Below are 15708 nucleotides of genomic sequence, written 5' to 3' on the forward strand. Positions count from 1 at the left end.
TTTAGAACATCATAAGTGCTGATCCAGACCCCTGTCCACATCCACATTATCCCTGTGAACATCATTCCTTACATTAGTACCATTACTTCATGGTACCTAACAAAGCAGGTACACTCACTGTTCATGCAGAGGTGGACCTTACAGACCCAGTAGACCACATTAGACCTGATATTGTGGACTCACTGTCCTCACCGAAACTGTCACTGTCTTGTAATGTGTGTGGAAATGACCCTAAATAGTTACTTGCCCAATAAATTGTTAAAAATAACAACTCTCTATGTAAAATATGAACTGAAAAATGCCCTCTTTCATTGATAAGAAAAATAAATGAACTGGTCTTTAATGAATAAATGAACCTTTCAACAAAAAAATAATCACTTAATTACTCAAGTAAACTCATCTTGAATAATATAAAACAGAGATGTCTTTAAAATATTACCAAAGCTTGCTGAGTTTTTTAAAAATATTGAAATTAAATAACATCAAGAGTGTCAATTTTATTGCATTAATGTATTTATTGTTTTACATGTCAGCATGAATTCCCACTATTTAATTTGTATTCAGTACACGATGATTTATTTAATGTATTTTTCCCTAAAAATTCCAAATTCCACGTACCCCTATTTGAGAAAAACTGGTTTAGGGGATATGTAGCTCTCCTGAGTACTCGCAGGGATTTCTTAAGTGAAAAAAATACGAATCGAACACTGATAACCTTGAAATCAAACATGAAGACCTGCAGTGTGTCAAAGGCATATTCCCACTCGTCTTAAATGTCTAATTTCAAAGCTAATTAACACTAGAGCCGCTGCTGCTGCTCCCAGATAGGGTGTAATTAATGTATATGCTGCATTGTTGCACGTTTCTTGTAAAGTGAACATTTAACTCATGAGACCGTGGTGATTCTTTTTCCCGTCGTCATAAAAACACTTCAGCTGAAAGGTTTTTTTTTTTTTTTTCAGGTTGTAACGCCGGAGTTTCTGACCTTTACTAACTCTTACTTTTTCTCCTGGTTGCAGCTGCAGAAAAGAGAACGCTCTTGCCGGTTTTATGTTCAGGTACTTGGATCACATTTTCCTTATACATACTCCCCATTCGCTCATTGTGGCAACTTTGCCTTTTTTTTTTTTTTTTTTTTAACCATATCATTTGAAGTTTGACCTTTTGAAGTGGAAGAAGAAACAAAAAGCCAAAGCCGCAAAGTCAATATCTGTGTAACATGCAGCAAATTGTATTTCTGGAAAAAAAAAAAAAAAAAAAAAATGAGGCCAAATCAAAGGGTCAGATTTCATTCGTATCATTTATGTTACATCCATCTAAATGCCATCAGAAAATCCAACCTACCATTTTGTGACTCATACTACACTCATCATATATTCCCTTGCATGCGACATGTATGCTTCCCTCCCTAAACCGCCAAAGTTTCTGTGTTTTAAAATGCTATGTCGTCCTCTGTGCTTTTCTCAAGTGTCTCAATTGTCTCCAAGACTATCACATCAGCACTACTTTCCAGCGAAATAACCCACATAAGTTGAGTGCATCAGTCAAAATTAGACCTCTCAAGCATGTAACACACTCCTTCATTTCTCAGCAACCGAGCCAAGGAAGTGACCTCATTATAGCAGCGAGTCAACTTTTAACTACTAAGTCAGCCAAAGTCATGGCATGTTATGGTACTCCCTGATGCATAATACATATGTGTCCCAATTTAGGGGGTCTCTCCTTCTCCACTCAGCTGTTTTTTTCAAGCCGCTGAGTGATTCCGTCTTCCCCGTGGTGATATTTAAGCTGTCGTCAGGAACACGTACACCTTGAAAAAGACAATTATAGGATGAGCTGACATGCCTTTCTTCCATGCAGATGTCTTCAATAAACCACCAAGTTAGATCCAGATGTTGTTTAGAAATGGGTGCTTCTAGAAAACCATGCATGGGGCTGTAAACAGATTTTGACAGTACTATTGGGGGGGGGGGGGGGGGGGGGCAGATTATGAGTACAGGTGTGCTGAAAGAGAGAAAAGTACCACTTCTGTGCTTGATGTCTTACTTTGACTGATGGCTTTAATCTTGTTTAACCCATAAAGACCCAAACATCTACCAACAATCAAACTCATTGACTGATACAAAATGTTTAATACCTGTTGATCCACTAATTCTATCAATACATGTAGATCAGGGGTGTCAAACTCATTTTAGTCCAGGGGCCACATTAAGCCCAAATTGATCTCCAGTGGGTCGGACCAGTAAAATAATAGCATAATAACCTGTAAATAATGACGACTCCAATTTTTTCTCTTTGTTTAAGTGCAATCAAAATTAAATTATAAAAATATGTACATTTGCAAACTATCCGAACAAAAATGATGTGACTAACCTGAAAAAAAAAACAGAAATTTCTTGAGGAAAATAAGTGCAATTTTAACAATATTACACCTCAACTTACCATTTATACATGCATATTACGGACTGGATCTACAAAGGTACAAAATATTTCATAACAGGAAGAATAATGTTACAATTTTACTTTCAAAATTTCAGGTTTTTCGCATTTTATTGTTAAAGAATAGTTTGTAAATGTTAATATTTTCATCATTTACTGTAAGATTTTACACTAAAACAAAGAGAAAAAATTTGGAGTTGTCATTACTTATTTATAGATGTAATGTAATACTATGATTTCACATTAAACTAAGAACATTGGGAGTCATTATTTATAGGTAATTACGCTGTTATTTTAGTTGAGATCACATTGGTCTGTATGTGGAACCTGAACCAAAATGACTTCGACATCCTTGATTGTTAATATCTTAAGTGTAATTTTTCCACTTTGCAAATTCATCCTGCGGGCCAGACTGGACCCTTTGGCGGGCCGGTTTTGGCCCCCAGGCCGCATGTTTGACACCTGTGATATAGTAGGTTAAAGTGAAAAAAAATAATCGGCAGATGAGATAGATGAAGTGCTGAAAAAAAAGATACCAAACATGGGTATAATAAACATTTCTTTATAAAGTATATAAAGGCAAAATCAAAAGTTCTCAAAAATGGCCAAAATAGGCTCGGACCCCTAAGGGTTAAGCACAAATCGTGAGTGATTTTGCAACAGTGGTCATTTTTGTGAAACACACTCCCTTGCATGATTAGTTCGATTCCCCAAATGTACCTGTGACAGAATAAAAAGAAAAAAATAGTAGCATGTAATTTTCGTGTCCTTTTTTTACTGTGTTACATGCGGATTTTTGTATGAAAATGATATAAAAATATGTCATATCTGAAAAATAATTTCTCTTTTATCTCAGTAAATATTTATTTTTAAAATAGACTCAAAGTGCTTCCAAACTTGCTTCATAACATTAGTCTACAACTGGTTGGAATTTTTAGCCCCCATGTCCTGTTTTTAGGGACCAGTTTCATAGAAGCACCCAGATACAGTATGGGATGGTATGTACGTGTGTGCGCTGGGTAACATGAATTGTACACACTCCTCTGTGGCATGTCAGAAGGGACTTTTCGACGTACAGTCATGTGTTTGTGCAAATGACAGCTGAATGGAATATGTGTTTGTATGTGATGGAGTGTGCTCACATGAACAGATGGGACTGCACGTGTGAGATACTTATGGGGTAAAGCTGAGGATTTTCAATATTTTTACCTATTGTCAGCAAATGAAATGAAAAGCACCAGTCAGGATCAGCAATACAAACACACACACACACACACACACACACACATACACAATATATCTGCTATTGCCTTTGTGGTGTTTTTTTTTTTTTTTTTAGAGATGTGGAAAATATTTCACTCCAGGTGTATTAAAAAGAAAATCAGTGCGGCACAACAGTGAATTATACGACCTGGACACTGTGAATTTTAGAGTGAAAACACCCACATACATCCCAAAAGAGTCAGTTATGGCTTTAAATGTGTGTTTCTGTTTGAGGAACTATCTTTAAGGACTGATATTAACAGTTGGAATGGATCACATACAGACTGCAGGTGGTAAATTGAGATAAACAATACTCAATGTAGAAAGTTTAAGAATAATTAGTGCAAATAATTCATTAAAATGGAAACGCACTTAAAAGAAATTACCTCATTATTGAGCAATATAGAGAAAAAAAAAAATCTACCTCAGTATATTTGGCATAAATGATGACTCCATATGTCTTAAATATTTTCCATGCAAAGTGTTTAATGTTCAGGTGTAAAGTCTAGATCAGGGGTGTCAAACATACGGCCTGTGGGCCAAAACCGGCCCGCCAAAGGTTTCAGTCTGACCCACAGGATGACTTTGGAATATTATTTATGCCTGTTACTGAATGTTTTGTGCCCTTGTAGATCCACTGTGATCTGTAATGCATATATAAATGATAAGATGAGGCATAATATTGTTAAAATTGCACTTATTTTTCTTGAGAAACTTCAGGGTTTTTAGGTTATTTACAGCTTTTATAAAAGGATTGTTTGTAAATATACACTTTCATAATTTAATTTAGGTTTTTGCACTGAAACACAAAGACAAATATTTGGAGTTCTCATTAGAAAGCACTAACTCCGGCAGGTGAAAGTGGGATAATGGAACGCTTTTAAGCCGTTTCACGCCTCCAAGACTGTGTATTTTATTTTGCAGCTCGTTGCTGCATTGTGTAATCCTCATGTTGATGTGCTGTGTCCTTCAGACAGGCCTGCAACTGATGTTTCCTAGTTATTATTTCAGCTCATTTAGCTCATTTTTCCATTTAGTTGTTCTTCCATTTTTGTTGTTCAGTCTTTGTTGCTCAGTCTGAAAGTCTGAATCAACCCCAGCGTTTTCTTACTGTAAATGAAATGAACCATGGTTCACTTGGCTCTGGACCACAGTCTTAACCCATAAAGACCCAAACAGCCACTGGTGACCAAAAGCATCTACTGATCTAAACTGTTTAATACCTGATGATCCACTAATCCTATCAATACATGTAAATATTTGGTGTAAAATATAGTTTGTCATCTTTTCATGGTCACCAGATATGACTCATTTGGACGTTCAGAGGCTCCGTAGATACCGTGGAAACACCGTCATCTTCTACAACATTGATTCACCAGTAAAACCCATGGATTTTGATCAATGACAGTGGATGGACACACTTGTTTTATGTTCAGTTAATGATATATTTGCTGATAAAAGTCACTTTTTCTTCAGTTTTTTCTTTTTTCTGCTATAATAACCCTCAACTTTAATCTGAGCTTTTATGAACATATACATGATCGGTGTGGGGTAGGTAGGAAGAATACCCTTTGACTGGCCATGGCTGGTTTCATCCTTGGGCTGTGGTTGTGCTGCTGGGGGTTGTGTAGAGGGTTGATGGTGTCCTCCCCTCTTTGGACTCTGTGTGCTGGGCTCCACCCCCCCACCCCCCATAACCATATTAATTTAAATTGATTCATTTCAACTCAAAACAGATAGTAACTGATGCAAATACATTGTTACAAATATTCAATGAGTTAACTGGTAGTATTGTGACTGCCTCCGCCGCTACCACTGCCACAATAATTCTAGCAAATTAGGCTACTGGTATTATTAAATATTTTTGTGTTATTACAACAATTATTATTTTCCCCCTCACTCCCCCCTCTCTCTTTCTCACTTTCATTTACACCTCCCTCTTCCCCTTTTTCCTATCACCCCTAACCAAGCTATATGGTTTAGTTGCTATTTACATTTATGATCTTTTTCTTTGTAATATGACATTGTTGTTGTTGTTGTTTGTCAATACTCTGTCATTGTTGTTGTTTTTTGTTTGTTTGTTTGTTTGTTTATTTGTTTGAGTTTTCCTTTTTTTATGTGTTGTTGTTTTTCTGTCCACATTGTCTTGTTAATTATCACTAATAAAAACTAAAAAAACATTTAAAAAAAAAAAACCCAAAAAAAACCATACATGATCAGTAAATTAAATAAAGGAAAATACCTGATTTTCACAGAAAAATGCAAAATACAGAGGATAATATTATAACAAATGGTGACAAAAGACTTGAGAGAGGTTAAATAAGTTTTTGTAATTGCAATAACAGTAGCACTTGGTCTTTATGGGTAAATTTTATATATGACACTGAATTTTTACATTGTGGTCATTTTTACATCCCACTTAAAACATCTATAGTCGCGGAAAAAAATTATTAGACCATCAAAAATCATCAAAAACAATGGTTATGCAATCAAGTACTAACTCCTGTGTGTATCATGTGACTAAAACAGACAGAAAAGAAAACATGGAATGCCTAAAAGCACTGTTTTTGTCAGTACGACGCCATAGATATTGATATAAGAACTGAAGTGATTTTGGTTATTATCAAGAAAACATGGAAAATGCATAGATATCAGCTCTGAAATTAAACTCTTATGAGCTATTTTTGTTGTTATCGTTATATTTGTCCAAACAAATGTACCTTTAGTTGTACCAGGCATTAAAATGAACAAGAAACTGAAGAAAACAAGGGGTGGTCGAATAAATTTTTTCGCAACGATTAAATGTGATATGTCACCCATCCCTAATCTCAAGGACATACAAACACAACAAAACATGTAAACAACATTTTTGCCGTCCAGATGGCACCTTCATTAAAAAAAAAAAAAATCTACAGATGAAAAAAGATCTACAGATGGTGACAAATTAAAGGAAAAACACATGTAAATCATCTCAGTAGAACAGCTTCCATCGTCCTTGACACTGTTTCTACAAGTCTTTAATGTCTTTTTGAGGATTGAATACTATTCCTAAGATATTTTCATGATGGAGATTGACAACTTTAACATATTGTTTTGAAATCTCCCATAGGTGTTCAGTTCTAATGCCCCAGTAATCTGAATTTTAGACCTTAGGAAGTCTTGCATACCATTTTGACACGTCTTAAAAACTGATTACATAACATTGTGCTGATGACACAAAAACAAGTCGACATGGAATCTGTACAAACTAATGTGAAAAAGTGCAGCCTGGGTAGAATTCACACTCAGCTGCAGTTGCATTAACTTAGTAATAAAGTAGCATCTCTTCTCATTAAAAAACCAACAGCTACTTCTAGGAGTTCACATTTCCTTCATCTAACATGGACAATGTTCAGAGACTGACTGAAAGCAGTTTTTTTAAAGACAGATATACAGTAATAATAAGACTGACCGGGGCAAAAAAGTAATTTGCTGATATCATCTTGAAACAAATTTTCCACTTTTACATTTCAATATATTTGACCTTTTTTTCTTTTTCTTTTTTAGAAACTAGGCAACTGCTGAAATTGATGTTTAAGTAAAAGTAATAAAGTGATGAATCAATACACTATAATGAAAAATCTTGCTCATTCCAGTTATGATTTAAATTATTTTAGCTAGTATTTAATTTCCATACTAGCCTTTGGTCATCATTAGTGCCGAGTTCTGGTTTATTGACTGTTTATAAGACATCAGACTCAGCTTTATTGTCATTCAGTCAATGGTACATGATAGAATGAAATGTAGTTACCCAGGTCTTGGTTTTGTAGCATAGAAGATAAAAGGATAAAATATATAAACAAGTGGTGCCAGACACAACAAACCCCGCCCCTCGCATGTATTCGAGCTTATTTTTGCATCGATCCAGCTAATGTCATCATGTCTATGCATGTGGTGATGTCAGCATATCAATTACCTCTATATACTGTATGTGCCAAGTCTGAAGTAAATTGAAACAAAATTTCTGTTTTTATAGATGTGAAATTTCACCCATTATAAGTCAATGGGGGAAAAAAAGACTTTCAGAAATTCAAAAAAAAATTGAACTTTGACCTACTTTTCCCAAAATGCAACTACATCTATTCTGGGTCCCTGGCAATCTGTAAACCTAATTTGGTATGAATTCAACCAACAGTTTTGCTGCTACAGACATGTGAAATTTCACCCATTATAAGTCAATGGGGGAAAAAAAGATTTAAAAATTCATAAAAAAAATTTGAATTTTGACCTACTTTTCCCAAAATGCAACTACATCTATTCTGGGTCACTGGCAATCTATAAACCTAATTTGGTATGAATTCAACCAACAGTTTTGCTGCTAGAGTGTTACCAACAAACAATGAAACAAACAAACCGAAACAAAAACAATACCCCTTGCCTCCCCTTCAGGGGGTGGGGTAATAAAATATATAAAAGGTAAATAGGGATAGAGAAATAGAATAAAAACTACCATAAAATATGCCAAAAAAAAAAACAAAAAAAAACTTCTTAACCCTTTCATGCATGAATTATGAGAACCTTAGTCAATATTTTTTTCTTGAGTGTTTTTTTTTTCCTCTTTAGGCATTAAAAAAATAATGCAATTGAATTTTTTTTTTTTTTTTTTATGAACCTATTTTTCGTGGAGTTACAAAAATGCCCACTCAGCATGTGTTTAATTTTTGAAGCAAAGAAACATGTATTTAAAACTCATCATCAGAAAGTGATATACTGTGTGAAAACTATGAAATATAAACATTTTTAATGCAGCTAATCTGATGATTTCTCACATTTTTATCATACTCTAATGCTAGTAATTACTCATTTCATGGAGACAATATGCAAAAAAACCCAAAACATTTTGTTTCAGAAAACTGTTAAATACAGTCTAATAACAATTACCAACTGAATTACACTAAAACATGTTAGTGCAGATCAGGTTTATCAAGAACAGCAACGTTACAATAATTTTCCGAATTGTACAGGGTGTCCCATATGTCTCCATACATAGGAAAAATAAACGTTTCTTGACATAAACCATTTTTATTTATATAATATGCTCTATATGACTGCCATTTTGTCAGGAACAAATTGATCCAAAACACTTCCTGTTTTTTTGAACTTGACAGTAAGTTTTGCCACAGTGTCGTGTGTGATACTCGTCCCATGTTTTCTGTTAAATGCACTTGCAACCATACGACTGCTTGCTGAGCCGGCCATCAGGATGATTTCAATTCATTGCTCTTTATTCAAATGCATTCTTTGGGTTATCTGAAATATAAAGAAATACATGTTAGAACCATATATGTATGGAATGTATTATGTCTCCTATGTATGGAGACTTATGGGACACCCTGTAGTGTGTGGGATGATGCATAAGCTCCACTGTGTTGGTTGATGTGGAACTAAAACAACAAAACCCATGAATAAACAATAGAACAACTGGAGAATAACTGTCCACTGGAGTGACCGCTGTGCATGAAAGGGTTAATATGTATAACATTTCACAGTATGCAGCAACAGTACAGTTAAGGTTATGGTGCAGGTAGGAGCAGCATCAGCAACAATGAAATACAGAAACATCCCTATCAGCTCTGAATACAGGGTGGGGAAGCAAAATGTACAATATTTTGAGGCAGGGATTGAAAGACAGTGTATGACCAATTAGTTTATTGAAAGTCATGAGAATTTATTTGCCACAAGAAAATTGACATAATAGAAAATGTTTTTATTCTATGTGTCCTCCTTCTTTCTCAATAAATGCCTTAACACGCTTCCTGAAACTTGCGCAAGTGTTCCTCAAATATTCGGGTGACAACTTCTCCCATTCTTCTTTAATAGTATCTTCCAGACTTTCTGGTAATAGTTTTGCTCATAGTCATTCTCTTCTTTACATTATAAATAGTGGTGGGCAGCGATTAACATTTTTAATCGTGATTAATCGCATGGCTTTCTGCGATTAATCGCATAGTTGTTGGGGGGGGGGGGGACACATCAACAGCATGTTTTGCCTTTCAGTGATATTCCAGACTGGAAGTACTCCGTTGATAAAAATAATTGCACGTCAGTGCTTCCAAACAACTGTGTCCTTCTCAACCCCACCATCTGAAGACATTTAAAATGAAAATGTCCATGTAAAAAATCACTACTTTTACACATGTTTATGTCCCCACCAGTGTATTTACAGTTGTGAGTGATTGACAGGAGTCTTAAGCCCCCTAATCAGTACTAATACTAATAAGCCCATTAATATGTGATGTTCAGTTGTTCAAAGCGAGCAAAAGGGACCCTGAAGTGGTCAGAATAAGTTGCACTAACATATGTTTTGTCCTTTCCGTGTTACCGTAGTTAGTTCGGACATAGAACTAACAGACATGTTTCTTTCACTCTGTTTGTATGGCCCCAAAAACGTTTGCCTGTGAGTATTTTATGTTCAGTTGTTGTAAGAATGAATAGTATCAAATATCTCTGATGTGAGCCTTTGTTGCTGAATAAAAAGACGTTGTAAATCTTTAATTAACCTGTAAATGCTAATCGTTAGCGTGTCTATGGATTTTTCCCATTCAAGTTAGCATCGAGATAAAATGACTGCTAATATAACATTCACATCGTAAATGAGTAAAGGTTAGTTCAAAGGCTGACATATTAGACCTAAACACAACCAATGAATTTACATAAACTTAGCATGAGCCTGCATAAAGAATTAGCAACCCATCTCCGACTGCTAGCATAAACAAATTAGCTTAAACATCAGCATTACTTGTAAAGTTCGCCGGTTTTCTCCTCTCAGCTGCACATACACACAGCACCGGTGTGTGGACCGGCAAAATAAAAGCATGAGTTTCAAAATAAGAGTCCGTATGTATAAATCAACTAAGACTTGCTTGAAAGGCAGAACAATAATAAAACGGTGTTAACGTGAGATAAAAAAAATTGTTGGCGTTATTTAATGAATGCGTTAACGTGGTAATAACACGTTAACTTGCCCACCCCTAATTATAAACAGTCTTTATGGACACTCCAACTATTTTTGAAATCTCCTTTGGTGTGACGAGTGCATTCAGCAAATCACACACTCTTTCACGTTTGCTTTCCTGATTACTCATATGGGCAAAAGTTTCTGAAAAGGTATGGATAATAGTGTTAGGTATGATTATGACATCAATATATGTTTGGTTTCAAAACAATTGACGTAGTGCCTGCTGAGAAAAAACAACTAAATGTTCATTGTAAATTTTGCTTCCCCACCCTGTAATCAGACAGAATTAGGTCTTTAGTTGAATTCATAATGGCATGTAAATAGTCTTAAATGTACCCTGTTGAAACTAGCATAAACCCTTGAGGTTTTTGTTGCGAAGGAAACTCAAACCATTCAGTGGGTGTGTTGTTATCCTGGAACAGACCCCACTCCCACATAAACACACACATCTGCTTTTTCCTGGCGTCCAGATGCTTTTCCTCCATCTCATACTTTTACAGTACAGTGTATATACTTGGAGGGATTATTGTCCTCTATTGCATATGATGGTGCACACCTGCTCAGCCACGCTGCTCTACTTCATTTCTGTCCCTTCGCTGGGTCGACAAAATCAAACAACGCTGAAGTACTTTCACTTGACGAACCAGAATAATGGAGCAACATCTGTGGCCTTAGGTAAACACAGGCATCGACTGCACACGCCGCCAGCCTTTGAGGGACTTTCATTGATTAGGGAAATTGGGAGATGTTTTCTCCAACGGGGCCCTGGTGGTTGACATAAGTGGGATTACCTGAGGAATACAAAGCAAATGAGAAGCACACCTGCCTCTGCCGTCCCTCTGCTCGGAGACCATGCATGGGGCTGTAAACAGATTTTGACAGTACTATTGGGGGGGGGGGGCAGATTATGAGTACAGGTGTGCTGAAAGAGAGAAAAGTACCACTTCTGTGCTTGATGTCTTACTTTGACTGATGGCTTTAATCTTGTTTAACCCATAAAGACCCAAACATCTACCAACAATCAAACTCATTGACTGATATAAAATGTTTAATACCTGTTGATCCACTAATCCTATCAATATATGTAGTACAGGGGTGTCAAACTCATTTTAGTTCAGGGGCCACATTCAGCCCAAATTGATCTCCAGTGGGTCGGACCAGTAAAATAATAGCATAATAACCTGTAAATAATGACGACTCCAAATTTTTCTCTTTAAGTGCAATCAAAATTAAATGATAAAAATATGTACATTTGCAAACTATCCAAAAAAAAATGATGTGACTAACCTGAAAAAAACAGACATTTCTTGAGAAAAATAATGCAATTTTAACAATATTGCACCTCAACTTACCATTTATACATGCATATTACGGACTGGATCAACAAAGGCACAAAATATTTCATAACAGGAAGAATAATGTTACAATTTTACTTTCAAAATTTCAGGTTTTTCGCATTTTATTGTTAAAGAATAGTTTGTAAATGTTAATATTTTCATCATTTACTGTAAGTTTTTACACTAAAACAAAGAGAAAAATTTGGAGTTGTCATTACTTATTTATAGATGTAATGTAATACTATGTTTTCACATTAAACTAAGAACATTTGGAGTCATTATTTATAGGTTATTATGCTACTATTTTAGTTGAGATCACATTGGTCTGTATGTGGAACCTGAACTAAAAGGACTTCGACATCCTTGATTGTTAATATCTTGAGTATAATTTTTCCACTTTGCAAATTCATCCCGTGGGCCAGACTGGACCCTTTGGCGGGCCAGTTTTGGCCCCCGGGCCGCATGTTTGACACCTGTGATGTAGATAATTGGTGTAAAATGCAGTTTATCATCTTTTCATGGTCATCAGATATGACCCATTTGGACGTTCAGAGGCTCTGGAGTGAACGTGGAAACACAGTCATCTTCTATAACATTGATTCAGCAGTAAAACCCATAGAGTTGGATCAATGACAGTGGACGACACACTTGTTTTATGTTTAGTTAATGATTGATTTTGCAGAAAAGTTTATCATCTTCTTCAATTTTCTCTATTTTGGATATAATAATCCTTGTTAACCCCACAAATGTAGTAACTCCCACAAACGTAATAAACATTTACAGCTGTTAACGTAATAATCCCACAAATGTAATACCTCATTTTCCCACAGTGAGCTCCTACCCTCTCCATTGTTTTCATAATCACATCCACACATTTTATTTACATGCGCTGTAAGACCGGATAAATTGAGTTTACTTAAAAAAATTTGAGTAAACCGGTTACCTTAAAAAATTTAAGTAGTGAATAATGAAAACTTGAGTGTATTAAACTTAAATACTTGATTTGAATGGAATTGCTATTTTAACTACAACACACTAAATGCCAAGTTAATTTAATGTAAAATTTGTCGCAATGTCAATTGCTTTGTATAATCATTAGACTTAATATCATCAGTTCAATGTACTCAATTTCAAGTTGATTTAAATTAAAATCTTTTGCAATATATAAGTACTTTGTGTAATAATTAAACTTGACATATTATAGCATGGATGAAAGTTAGCTCAGTGTCATTTACCAGTACGGGAAGTGCTTTTAATTTGACAAGACATTAAGTTTTCTAATATTCAGGAACAATCTTAGATGAACAGGAAACCTGTTGTTCTTCCTATGGCTCATGGTGCAGCTCTACAAAAATACAAAAACAAACACAAAAAGGCCAATAAACATTGCCATACACACATTAAATCCAAATTAACACTAACACCACAACCCCACTGAACCCCTGCACATAAAAATAACACATTTTCAACAACATGCCCAATACCCACAATGCAATGCGAAGATAAAAAGGTGTGGTCATGACTAAAACTTAGTGATTTAAATCCATTCAGCTTAAACTTTTTCGTACTTTCAACCACGTCTACACATTAATAGAATATACTTAACATTGTATAGTAATGTCATAAAACTTAAATCATTTAAGTACATTGTAATTAAAGCATTGTAGTAAATACAACTTCTGGGCTTACAGTGAGGTTAAAACATAGGCTTCTATTATACGTAACAAAAATAAATAATATCCAGTTCCTACTGAAGCTTTTATAATAAAACCTTTACTACATTTTTGCCCATTCTGTTTTGTTCCTCCACTTGTATTTGTAATTAAAAACCTATTAATCTGGAATTAGTACCATGTGATGTACCTGCAACATTTGATCATTCTGAAAAGGCAAATATCCAAAGGAACAGAATAAATAGGAAGAAAAAGAAAGATGAATGAATATTCATGCATGCATTATTCAAATGTATGTGAGGTACTAATTGATTACATTTGTGGGAAGTTATTACAATTTTGGAAACTGAAGATTTTTACCATCCCAAAAAAAGTAATAAATCTCCACACAAGTAATAATTATTTTGTTTGTGAGAAATGAGGTAGTACATTTGTGGTAGGCAACTGTAATAGCGTTTGTGGGAAAGTTATTACATCTGTGGGATTATTACATTAAAAGCTGCAAGCTGCATTACGTTTGCGGTTTATTATGTTTTTGTGGTTAATAACCCTCAACTTTAATCTGAGCTTTCATGAACATCTCTATAATCCGTAAATTAAATATAGGAAAATACCATGTTTTCACTTAAAAATGTAAAATACAGAGGATAATATTAGAATAAATGGTAATAAATCACTTAAGAACGGTTAAAAATAGAGGAAAAAACATTCATCTGGGAACCACCACAAAACCAGCACTGGGTCTTTATGGGTTCAAGTGAGAAAAAACAGCGGATTGTACCTCAGTGTTACTTTATCACCAGAGGATCGTAACTGGAAAAGCTTTATTCCAGCACATATTCACAAATCTGTAGTTTCCCTGACTCAGTTGATCCCAGGCTGATGAAATTATTAATTACGACTTCTTCTGAATGTTTTGGCGGTTGCTCATAAACAGTGATATCTGCTACGCGTCATAGCCAGTTAAATCAAATGAAAGAGAATTGGCCTTGATCAAGCTACAAAGCATATAATGATCAACTCCCTATGTTCTGCAATTTCCCCTCCAGGAATGTTTCTCTGTTGCGCTCTTTGACTTTGAACAAACATGATAAAAAAAAATGGCAATCTGGCTTTTTTTTTGCCTTTTGGTCATATTCAAGGCAACAAGTTTATAAGCAGTGACATATTGGTTGTCCAATTACTGTGATTACGTCCACCCATGTTGCACGAAGCTAAAGACGAACATGCTAGCTTCGACTGACCCTCCTCCTTTTGTCTTTAAATAAATTGAAACTTGTCTCATTTTCCTGCTCTAACGTGTGAGCCAACCCTGCATATAAAAGATCCAAATAAAATCTTGTGGCTTTGTAGGAGCCAAGCTATTGAATTCACAAGATACAGGGAGGATATTCAGCTCATTAAAATGACACCTTTGCATGCCAAGATGACTAGGGGGAGTGTCGGAGCACACCATGACCTTAGAGCAAGCGGAACGGAGGGAGGCTCCTCATGCAGGAGTGTAACAAGATGATAAAATTTCCCTGGTAGTCAATTTGTTGAAAGATGAAGATAACCACATCCTCATAAACAGAGACCTCCTCATCTGGCCTGCAGTGCAGAGTTCTGCCTGAATAATCTGTTACAGCTATTAAAGCCCACAGCAGGGACGGTGGAAGTATTTTACAAACACACAGGCACGTTTTCCATCATCGTGTTTTATTTTTGCAGGATTTACTTTCAAAATCCCATATTAGTGTATTCATTCTAAAGCCCTCTGTGGAACCTTCAGTGTATTAATATCCACTTTTATTTGTCTCCGTTACCACTCTGGTAAATGCAATACACTATATCTGATTGTACCAAACCTATCGAAACTTGGCCATGGATTACAAAAGGTAGCAATTCAGAAACAAAGACAAAAAAGAAGAACTGTACAAGGCTAGTACATGTGAAAAAAAATCAGTTTTGCTAATGGAATACATTAACCAGGTCGTAGACACTAAATACCTTTGATAAG

General features: G+C 35.4%; 1 protein-coding gene across 20 annotated transcripts in view; it reads left to right on the forward strand.

The window, feature by feature from the left end:
* The window catches only part of LOC115438263 (adhesion G protein-coupled receptor L3), a 547718-nt gene that overhangs the window by 398145 nt on the left and 133865 nt on the right, over positions 1–15708 (forward strand). For 18 of the 20 annotated variants that reach the window (XM_030161717.1, XM_030161720.1, XM_030161723.1 and 15 more), the window contains one exon: positions 1020–1058. The exons of the other annotated variants lie outside the window; for them this stretch is intronic. In XM_030161717.1, coding sequence (XP_030017577.1) covers positions 1020–1058 — 39 coding nt within the window. The remainder of the gene's footprint in view (positions 1–1019; positions 1059–15708) is intronic. 20 annotated transcript variants of the gene reach the window in all.

This window comes from Sphaeramia orbicularis, chromosome 18 (assembly GCF_902148855.1).
Source record: "Sphaeramia orbicularis chromosome 18, fSphaOr1.1, whole genome shotgun sequence".
In the NCBI taxonomy this organism is placed as follows: Eukaryota; Metazoa; Chordata; class Actinopteri; order Kurtiformes; family Apogonidae; genus Sphaeramia; species Sphaeramia orbicularis.